At 44.1% G+C, this 11,528-nt stretch overlaps 1 protein-coding gene across 1 annotated transcript; it reads right to left on the bottom strand.

Annotated features, from left to right (window-relative positions):
* Positions 1-680: 680 nt before the first annotated feature.
* Positions 681-9,821, bottom strand: LOC128896064 (protein dissatisfaction-like). Its single transcript, XM_054159218.1, has 9 exons — positions 9,713-9,821; positions 9,068-9,240; positions 3,917-4,060; positions 3,639-3,754; positions 2,375-2,560; positions 2,143-2,256; positions 1,840-2,003; positions 1,463-1,709; positions 681-1,275 (listed from the first exon to the last, which is right to left on the bottom strand). Exons 3-9 carry the CDS (start codon positions 4,045-4,047, stop codon positions 1,046-1,048), a joined length of 1,188 nt encoding a protein of 395 aa, XP_054015193.1. The 5' UTR covers positions 4,048-4,060; positions 9,068-9,240; positions 9,713-9,821; the 3' UTR covers positions 681-1,045.
* Positions 9,822-11,528: the final 1,707 nt, after the last annotated feature.

Raw genomic sequence — 11,528 nt, 5'->3', positions numbered from 1 at the left:
CCCGGCATACTTTCCTGCAAGCAGGTTACCTATCGCATCTTTAGCCCCGAACGGTGCGTGCGACGCTATAGCCATCTAGCGGCCACGTCTGAACTAATTCGCCTGTAGATATGCAACCGTGAGTACTGGTAACTGCAAGCAGGTTGCCTATCTACAGGCGAATTAGTTCAGACGTGGCCGCTAGATGGCTATAGTGTCGCACGCACCGTTCGGGGCTAAAGATGCGATAGGTAACCTGCTTGCAGGAAAGTATGCCGGGTTGCATACCTACAGGCGAATTAGTACAGACCTGGCCGCTAGATGGTTATAGCGTCGCGTGACACCTTTTCAGGGATAATTTGATTTAAATATAAATTCTTCATAGGTCGTGGAGGTTGTCCATCTCATTCTTTATCCCTTGAATATTTAAACTTTAAACCCTATAAATAACATTAAAGAGTTTCTATTTCTTTATCATGTCTCGAGGAATTTGCATATTACAACTTGACCTAGTATCTTAAGGTTTACATCGTTCGAATTACCCTTTATATACTTCGTTTAACGAGAAAACACTGTGAACAAAACTACGTGACTCGCACTAGGGCAGAAATGATAACAATCATATGGATTTGTTTATAGAATTGTTGTCTCACTGAACGGAGTATAGTAGTGCTACTTACGCTATAAATATTCGTCACCGAGTATTCACAGATACGCAATCAAACTCGATAGCCCTAGTTTACAATACATGTAATAAACAATTGACTAGATTTAATGTAATACTATTAATACGCGACTAACGCGAAACTACTTTGCGTACGTTTCCATCGAAGCTGCGGTTCAAATGCTTTTTCAACGACTAGATAATAGTCGAATTTATTGTTACGATAAAAAATTCATCGTTTGGTAGAAGTGACAAAGGTAACTTTGACCCACGTTCAATGGAAGGAATCGTACGCTCGAAGAAAGTATTTCAATTGCGCGTTTGGAACATTTTTTAAGGAAAAATTGCTCGTTCACTGGATGAACCTCGTATGGATAGAGCAGGAATCGACTATAAGTCGCGTTATGTCGGCCTCAGGGCGCTGACCATGTCGCCCAGCAATCGTTCCACACTGACATCACCTACAGTTGGTTTGAATAGCAATTCTTGCAGGGTTGATCGACAGAGTGCACGAGCTGGGGGTAACAGCAGCAACAGACGCCCAACCCTACGAGCATCCCTTTCGCAGAACACGGCCACCGTTTGCTCTTGAAGGGTTGTTACCCTTCCTCGATCGCAGAGCCCTCGAGATTCTAAATAACGCGTAATAATAGTCATTTGTTCGTTGTTCATACACGTTTCATTCAATAATTTCATATTTTATATATATATGCGTACGAATATATACGTACACGAAACATTTCGATATTATTTTAGGATACTGCGAAAATCTCTGCCACCTGTTTTCTAAACTTTCGAGATTGAGAAATGTGTTCGTACCTCCTTTGAAGAGAACGATAGCCTTGAGGCAGGCGTACTCCGAGTGATCGACCCTGAGGAGGGCGCATTTTCCCAATAACTCCTTCAACCTTCTCACCTCGTCGACGAGCGCTTCCTTCCTGTCTGGCGACAAGTCGCTGGGCACTAAAGCGGTTTCCTCGACAGGGAAATTCCACTGCGCCGCTGTCAACACGAAAAGCTCGCTCCAGGACTCCTCCAGTAGAATCGTCTGGTCTCTGTATGGCAACTTCAGACAAAGCAAAAGGCATTGTAGAATTTTAGAGACACTACTGGTCTGTTACTTAAAGTTAAACGATTGAAATTTTCACAATGCTGTTATTTAATAAACGAGAACAAGAACGTGAATTGCAACTTACTTGTAAGAAAGAATGAATGCTTCTCGCCCATCTGACAGCAAAGAAAAGTAACTTCGCGGCGAATTCATAGATATTTTCCGTGGGTAAAATTGAGAAATTGGTGATATACTCCGAGGACGCGGAGTTGACGATCGGTGGTGCTAATCGAGTGCTCACTAGTTCCTCTGCAAAATTAGAGATGCGACTATTGAAGATAAGCGAACGATTTGACAATGAACACCACAATTCGGTCAAGTATTATTTACAACGATACAAATCGAACAAAAAATATAGCGAACTTGCACCATGAACAAAAATCCTCACCCTTTGTTTCAATCCTACTGTCCAACGTTCCAGCTTCCTCGGAGCTCGTAACTTCGTCCTCCTTGGCGGCGGTCACTGTTATTGGTTCTGTTGGCGACCGTGGCAAAAAGTGTGCTAAAAATTTGTTGTTTTTTTTTTTTTGTCATTAATCAACAAAGTCCTAAAGCCTTTTTAGAGAACCTTACAGATGTCATATTTTGCCTGAAAAAAATGAACGAGTAATTCCACTTACCAACCGATGGCGTGAATGCTGGCACCGTTGGCTTGAAAGGGAACAGCGCAGGATACAGAAGGGGATGATAAGGATTGCTCGCTGCATGGTAAACGTGCGAGATTCCAGAGTAGAGACCTGCAGGACCTCTCCTCGCTGCCGCCACCAACGACGAGGTGTTTCGTGGAGCCCTTTCGTGTTGAACCGCTGTAAGTATTGTCCATTTTTAGCGTTTCGAATATCGATTGCATTGGTGCGATTTTTTTACGTTCAATATCGCGAGTTTATGCCTAATCGATCCCATTTAAAGTATCTTCATTTCGGAAAAAGTATATCTACTTGTCACGACCACTTCCCTATCGCGAAATGAATTTCTAATTCAGAAACGATCAAGATATCGCAACAAACCGTATCACCGAAAGAAGCCCGAGCACGCAGAGGTCTATAACGAAATAAAATCAATCTTGCGATGCCCTTTCGCGTTGGTACTCCGATGCACCCGTTATTGACCCCTTATTTTCATTTTTTTTTTCCAGCTCGAGGACAATCAGACCCGTAGAAGTGCAGACCATTAACGGCACCTCTCGTGTCCTCTCCGTTGCTAATTGATATCCCCGCAGCAATCAAGTGTTTGGATTATCGGGCTGCCCTAGCCGGGATGGAAGTGTTTACAAAAGCTGTGAACGTCAGGCTGCTCGTGACACCGCTCTTCCGCTCGTGGCTAGGCTAACTTTCCGGATTCTGGCGCGGACGAGTATAGAGTTTCATGTGGGCGCGCGAGAGCAGCCCTTTTTATTTCGTTCGACGGGACACCCTTCTCTATTTCTTTGTCGAGGAGACACGGAAAAAATCTCGATGCATTCTAACGTCCTCGTCGGTGGCGAACGATCCTACGCGCGATGTTTGCGCGGCGCGCGAAGCGGAGAACGAGGAACGTCGCGGTTTCTGTCGTTCGCAAGGCGTTCGACAGACGGTGGTTGAGGTTCAGAAATTTAGAAAGCTGAAGAATCGGCTAATCGAAGAGTCGGGAAATTTACAAACACACAAATTTTGTGAACTTTGTACAGCTTGGGGACCTCTGTACTCGTGTAATATCGTGTAAGTATATAAATCATCAAAGAAACAGTATAATTCCAAGAAAAAAAAAAGCTAAAAAATGGACTGTTTTTGTTCCAGCACACATTGGTGTCTCCAGCTACTTCATTTTCTATTCTACAGCGCGTTAGATTGCTTACATATAAAGAGAAGAATCTAAAGTCTTAATCACCGGTGAAACGAAGCGTACCATCTCGTTTCATGTTAACCTGGAGGCACTTGGTGAAACGACATGCCTGGCACTGATTTCGCCGCGAAACGTCCACGATGCAACGACCGTTTTCCTTGCACACGTAGTCCAAGTTCCTGAACAAAGGAACTCGGTGTTATTAAACAGAATTTCAACAAAAATTCATTTTTCCATTTCTAAAACTACGACGGTAAGACATTGGTAGACATGGTACCTCGCGACTGCGCAAGTGCTGTTTGTATGTGCAGTTATTTCAAAAACGATGGAAGATTGATTACCTTGCATACCTGCGGATCGACCGCTTGAAGAATCCGCGACACCCGTCGCAACTCGGTACACCGTAATGTTTCCCAGAAGCCTTGTCGCCGCAGACTTTGCACAAACTCTCGCCTCGACTGTTGTCCTCCATTTTTACCTCGAACCTGTCCAGCAAAATGAAATCGCATCAAGCATATCAGCGATAAAACGAAATTTCGAGCTACGCGATAGTTATAAACGTTCCAGTCGAAGCGTTTTAATTTTGTTTCCTCTCGAGGTGCCATAGACACTTTTGTCACGCTTTTTAGAGAATTTAAGAGAATGTCCAAATGACTCGATTTAACCCATCCGCCCCTATATTTAAATGCTCGTTTTGTGATATAAAAGCTCATACTTCATCTTCCATCGTTGTTTTACATAATATTTACATATTTTATGAGATTATTTCAGCGAAAACTGTACACCGCCTACGACGAAACAGTAATATCGGTTTCGCTTTTCCACGAGGAAGTTACTCTTCATTATCTGTCATTTTCAGCGACGGCGGAACGCTACTCTCGTCGCGGTTGTCGTGACTTCTCCAGTAATTTCTCGTTCAATGGAGGAACTTACAGTCACCGAGCGACGGGTCGTTGCATATTTCAACATGTAATGACAAGCTTGACGATTGTTAAACATCGCTCGCCTACGACGATGTTCGATTCTTCGATGCTCACGACTTAGTGACTTCAATTTCACTGATGTCGGAACCGGCTAGAAGCTCGATGCTCTTATAAAGACGATTGTAAATAAACATTATAGAATTTATGCCGTAGTCACGAAGAGATATATTGAGAGCTGTATATTTCAGAGGAAGGAAAAGAGAGCTGGATATCAATCGGAAGGTTTTGGACATCGAGTCGTGCCATAAATAAAACAGGTAGGTTTTCGAGTCTTCCTTGGTGTAATATATTTAAGAAACAAAACGAGAAAATACAGGCGTTATAAAAAAAAAGGTGAGAGTGATCTGAAGGACTCGAACCAGAGCAAATGAAACTTTTAAATTATAATCTAACGGTTTTTTCGCAAAAATTCCACTGTTATTAATGAAGATATGGAGGTACATAAGTTGACGATGGCTATTACCAAAGAATTCTCTTCTTATGATAACCGACTATGCCACTTATTCCTCAAGTTCGCCAGAAAAGTCTCTCCAGCGCAAGGGGTTAATTTTTGGATTGCAGCGACGGAAGAGGAACGGGAGTACAAGTTCTCCCCGACAGGAGTCACGAAGTCGCGCTAGCCTGGAGGTCGAGTTAAAATACTCCTCCACCCTTCTGGTGACTTTTGCTACCCCTTTTCGAACCAGCTCACGGTTCTCCACCTCTTCGTTCTCCGTGGCCCTGGCGAGAGGGCACCCTCTTTGTTGAGGGCCTCGGGGCGACTCTGCCGCGGTCTTTCTCGTTCCAATAGAACGCTAGGCCACCTGTAGGGTTCTCAGGCTCAATAATGCATCGGTGACGTGGGGCAACGTTCAGCCTTATCGGGCGGTAAACCACCGAGGGTCCTGGTGGATGATGCCACGCTTCGCCGCACCCTTCGTCCCGAGACCAGTATCACCGACACCGTCATTACTTCCACCGCCGTCGACCCCGTCGAGATCCTTACCAGCGACTGACTTTTTAATAGTCCGCCCCCAGGTCTGGAGCGACGGCGGACCTCGCGTGTGAGCGTTAACCTGCCATAATATTTCCAGTGTTCGATGACCACTTTCGCTCTGTGTACAGCGGGAACGCCGCCGGCGTATTGTTGGACGACGAAGGCATCGAGAGGGAACGACTCCATTTTGCAACTGATTCTCACTTGCCTCGAACCCCATATGTTCTGATATTATTTAGATTTACCTGATGGAGTGATGTTAGATAAATAAATTTTAGATAATTTTAAATAAATTGTCATTCCATTTGATCACGATTCGCCTTTAATTAGCGACGGTTAACTGGTGAGCTCTCCTCGAAAACCAGACGGAGTCTCGTATTAATTAATGGCGAATAAATTTGAACGCGACGTTGATGGAAAGTGAAAGTTAAGCTTACGTAAATATCGGGAAGGTGACTATTTTCCCCGTGCTGTTGGCTTGTAGGTGCGCACTTAGGCAGGAGCGGATTGTTTGACCCTGTTTGCATGAACGCCTACCGCGTTTACGCACGCACGGAGCATATGTTGCGCTTTACACGAACACGACTGCCGAAAGTCAAGTTCTGTTCCTTGTGGCGAGCAATGTTGGAAGCACGCTTATTCCGACGCTGAATAAGAACGAAGGAAAACTCCTTTTCTTTCGCCGATGTTACGCATTTGTTTCGAATAGCGTGAAAGATCGACCGATATAGATTTATTTGCTCTATTATGCTGTGGAGGTAAAGGGTTTTCCAAAAGGGCCTATTGATTTCCAGGGGACGCTCTCTTCGTTCAGCATTTTTTATGCGAAAGGCCGCACGTGACGTGACGAGGAAAAAAATTTGCATAGAAGCGACGGTTCCGTGGAGTTTTTCACTCGACTTTCGACACCTTGCATCTAGCGAAACTATCGAAAAGTCATTGGGTTGGCATTAAGCGAGGTTGGGGCACAACTGTGACGAGCTTGTCGAAGTTCTTATGATCGATGGGCTTCCGTTAAACTGCCTTTAAAAATGATACCTCGACAACCTTTCTCGGCCCTGCTCGCTTCGGTTTTGTTAAAGAAATTATTGCAGAACAATGTTCGTAAATGTATCACATACAGTCAGTCCCATAAATATTCGTACCCTCTTCGTCTATTAAAGAAAATTGTCTACATTAAATGATAGGTTCCATGTTTTCAAATAAGTGTTCAACTTTTCTCCCTAATTCGATCATGACAGTGTCGTTCATTGTTCGAGTACAATAGGAGGTACAAAGTGGGTTCATCGAGAAAAAAAGGGACGTGGCGTTAAGGATCCTTTTCCGAGCAACCGCGAAGCGTGACGCACCTTGCTGAGTAATTTTCACCTGGACCTCGCAATCGGGACCGTGTTAAACTTGGATGAGAAGGGACACGTGCGCCTGAGTACCGCGTTACGAGGGCACAATTAATTAAATTAGTCGCTGCGAAAATCTCGAGTCTCTTTAATTAAACGCAATTAAATAATCTTATCGCGTTACGTCTAAACAGATATATAATTACAGGTCACGAGTTTCCGGTCGGACGGATCATTTTTCTACTCGCGTCACGATTTTCGTTAATTTTTGAAGAGTTCCCCGTAAACATTATCGTCGGCCACCCCTGTCGTGACTTTTGATGTCTGAAAGGGTCGACTGCAATTAGACGCTGTTGAATAATAAATCGTCACTGCAATTGTAACGATAACGTGGGTGGTGCAACCTGTTCACATTTGCATATTTAGAAACACTTTTGCTGATTTCCGATCGAGTCGCGTATCGCGTTCCTCCTAATTGTATTAATCCATGTTTTTTTTATCCATATTACTTCGGCTTTCGTCATTCACCCCTGACTTTAACTGCAACGTTTGTACAATAAGTATCGTGATTATACGAAGTTTATATAAATGCTATCATTATAGACGTTTTTACAATCAGCACAGCGCTATTCTAAAAGGAACTTTAGGATTTCGTTTCTTAAATATCTAGACACGCGTGTCAGCTCAGTTGTGGCTGGACGTATACAAATAAATATATTATATAAATTGCATACATTTCGTACGATTTAAATCTCTAATCTTCCAGAGACCTATTCTTTTAAATTAATCGAGAGGTGTCTAGCATCAGGACAATCATTATAGAATCAACGTGGAGTCGACTTCTAAACCGATTTTAATTCGGCAACGGCTGTGTTGAATTAGTTTCGGTCGCGCACGTGCACGCTTCACACGATTGGCAGTGATTGCATGACTCGATCGAGCATGCCGTGCAGAGCACTCGTTCCTAGATCTCCGTGACTTGGAGTGGTAGATCCTTTCCAGTGGTCGTGATATCGACTGGCGCACGATTACTTCCTGCCTTGTTTTATTGAAACTCTTCTTGTCCCGCGAACTTTTACAGCAGATGACGAAAAATTGTTCGAACTGAATTATTATTTAGGCTTTTAAGCGTCTGGAGTAGTAAAGACCACACCAATAAAGGTATCTTTAAAACACGTCAAATGAGGAAAAATTAAACTATATTCTTATGTATTTATTCTGTCTAATAATCGACCACGACTTTCATCAATAGAAACGAATCGATCGAATCACCATGTGTACGACTTCGAGTCACAGTCACGCCAATCATTACCAACCATCGCGACACCAAACCTGTTAATTAAAGGAGATGGGAGGTCGGGCTGGTTTTTGCAATAATTGCGGCCTATACCAACCGTACGTGGACAAGAACGTCGCCTCTTATGACACGTACAGTCACCCTGTAATAAGTGTCACGAGACACGGCGTGTAATGCACATAAATTTCCACCGTAAGTACAGAGTTTAAAGGCCACAGAAACACCCCAGCGAATTGCTCCAAGTACGTTGAATTCGGTCGCGATCGAGCAAAAGCACATCGCGTGCCATAAAATATTGTCACCGAATATCGTACGCATGGACGCGGATCGCCGTGACGCTTGGGCCAACATGTGCGAACGCCTTTCGGCATATGCGTGGACCTTACGCAATGACGTACATCACGCTGCGAGGAGGCAAGCCGTGGACGGACAATTACACACCTCGGCGCCCTAAAAAGCTGGACTTACAGGTGCGTTTACTCACGGATAATTACAGAACCGTCGAACAGCGACACATGTCACGCCTAATAGTTTCATGTTTGAACGAAGCGGGGCTGAAGAGACACACCTAAGGGTGCTGACGGAGGTGTAGAATTTTGGAAGAATTCGCGAATCCTTGGGTCCGATCGACGATCTTTGAAAAATTCTTCGTAGGGCGATCGTAGAGCTTTGTTTAATGCTCAATGTACCAAGTATCAAAGCATTGCGCCATTATGGTGGTGTCAAAACAGAGACCATCTTTGCGTCCATCATTAGCGCCATTTTGTTTGCTTACGCCTAATTGTACACATGCAAAAATTCTATTTCGAACCTCAAACATATTTTATATATATGCAATACTTCTTTGATGAACGCAAATAACGAATAAAACGAATAAAAAATCAACATTCTCGACTTACCTTGAAAGCGATCTCTCGAAGTTTCAGCTACTGGTTCGTTGAACGCAGTTCTTCGACAAGAATTAAAAATACTCGAAAGGTGGGTCAATCGTTCTCGAAGATACGGCAGATATTCACAGACGAATCTCCAACAATGTTTCCCATTCTCTCGTGTCTACCAAACCAACGGCCATCTAGATTTGTTTAGAAAACAAAAGAAAAATTGTTTAGTTTGCTTGATCCACGAAAATAAGGCTCTACTTGCTACCCGTTGGCGAAAAATATAAACGGTTTCTGTAAAACCTTGTGAAAATACGAATGGGTCAAAATAATCGCGTTTCGTAAACCTAGCGTTAAACGTCACAAATGTTAATGTTTGTAGTTCCGTTCTCGCATGAACACGTTCTATCACAGTGAAACAATTTAGCCATCATTTACTAGCAATATTTAACCATCACATATGCAATCACATATTCAACAAGCTGTACTTTCAAGGAGTATTCCAACTCCTACAATCACTGTACCATCTGACCTGACCCGAGGGTCGAAACAAACTATCGATATCACTGTACTCCGATACAACGTCGAATCCCCCAAAACTTGTGTGTTTTGAACCACCGTGCTTCGCAAGGTCCCCTCAAAAAAATCACAAAAGACCAATCGAACCTCCTCGTATGTTCACTTCGTGTATGGTATTGTTCCGTCCTCGTTGGACGTTCCTCTTCGAGGGTAACGATCGCGAACCGACGCGACTGAACGGTTGAATCGAACCGCGAGATCCTTTATCGCGAGGACTGCGTGGATGCACACCGTGTACGCGTGATCTATGGCTCGTAATTTTTGGTCTCTGCTCGCCGCTTCGGGGGTGGCCAAGGTAGGTCGCCGTTGATCGCCTCCGTCGCGTAACACGCCCAACCAAGGGATCGCGCGCGCACCAGGGGTAGTCGAGGACCGCAAACGATTGGCTGATAGGCGGAGCCACCCCATCGAAAGCTCGCGACTCACGGTGGTCGTGCTGGCGCGCTGTCGTGGCCGAGGGAACGCAAAACCACCCCCGACCGACCCTGGAGACCCCCGAGCGTCGAAAGTCAACTCCTCGCACGTTTTCCTCTAATAATCGAGGAGAATGTTCAACGCGGAGGATCCGGGATCCGTGTGTCGGGGGAGGAAGCGCCGTCCGCCCCCAAGGCTTGTTCGAGAATTCTCTGTCGCGGGTCAGGTGCATCGAACTTGGGGGATGCGATCGTCTGGATTCGAGAGAGGAAGCAAGCCAGACTTTGGGGATGAAAGTAACACTTTTTCTCGGTGTTTATCTTCGTCCGGAGGGGACAGTTTGGTATATCGTGGGGGTGTGAATAATTTTCCAAGAGGAACTTCAAGGGAAGTTTGTATTTCAACCCTTTCGACCCTATTAGGACACGTACATCCCAGTGAATATTATATTCAGCATATTATATTTTTAGAAGGTTTTCTATATTAGTGTACGCCATAAATGCATATAATTCGCAGTCTGATAATGACATCGTAAGACGATTAAAATATGCTTGAAAATGTAATATGATTTACTTGAAACTATAATTGAATTATTTGTCATCGTCCTGAAAATCGAATCGAACGTATGCCAATAAAAATTGAGGATATGAATACAGGAATTTTGTCCAAGATTTCTCTTTCCATTTTTCTAATAATTGATAAACACCAAGGACCCACAACGATCTTAATTAGCTGTGGCGCTGATTCTAACAAGAGCCAGTGGGTTATAGATAAATTTCTTTCAAGGCAGTATTCTGGTCTGTGCGCTTAAACAGAAAGACGACAGCGATGAAATGTTAGTGAGCGACACCTGTGCGTTTCACACGGCTCGGACCGTGACATTACGGTTACCAGAGACAGTCGTAACAACGACCATCGACGATAAATATTTTATTTATTGTTACCTGAAAATCGATGATCATCATCTCTGTCGAATGTGTTGTACGTCTACCCAACCGCGGTCTCGCTAATTACAACGTACTATCTTCAAATGCTTACGAGAAATATTATCAATGAAAATTTCCTAAATAATAAATTCACGTTATTAACAGTGCTAACGCTTGTGAAACTCTGACATGGTAAAATGTATTACACGATTATTGAATTTATTCGAAAACATTGGTAAATCGAAGAAATTAATATCAACTGCACCGCTGTGACTCCGCGGAGGGTGAGGGTGAGGGTGGGGGAGGAGGAGGGGGGGGGGGAAGAGCAAGCAGTCTGCACTTGATAGGTCGAAGGATCCGCAGATTCTGAAGCACCTCCTCGACGTGGCAGGAGCAGAAAATCGCGTTGAAGTGGTAACGGTCGGGCTAATGGCTCGGAGACGATATTTTGTTAAACAAGGAAACCTTTTATCCCCCACACCACTTCTTAGACGAGCGCTCGGGGACAGGGACGGCTCCGTTTCAAAAGAACTCAGCTTGTGTTCGCTCTCGACGTTCCGCGT

The sequence above is a fragment of the Hylaeus anthracinus genome, unplaced genomic scaffold (genome assembly GCF_026225885.1).
Source record: "Hylaeus anthracinus isolate JK02 unplaced genomic scaffold, UHH_iyHylAnth1.0_haploid 5, whole genome shotgun sequence".
Taxonomy (NCBI): Eukaryota; Metazoa; Arthropoda; class Insecta; order Hymenoptera; family Colletidae; genus Hylaeus; species Hylaeus anthracinus.
The sequence above is the reverse complement of the archived record's forward strand: the minus strand, read 5'-3'. Positions and strand labels throughout refer to the sequence as shown.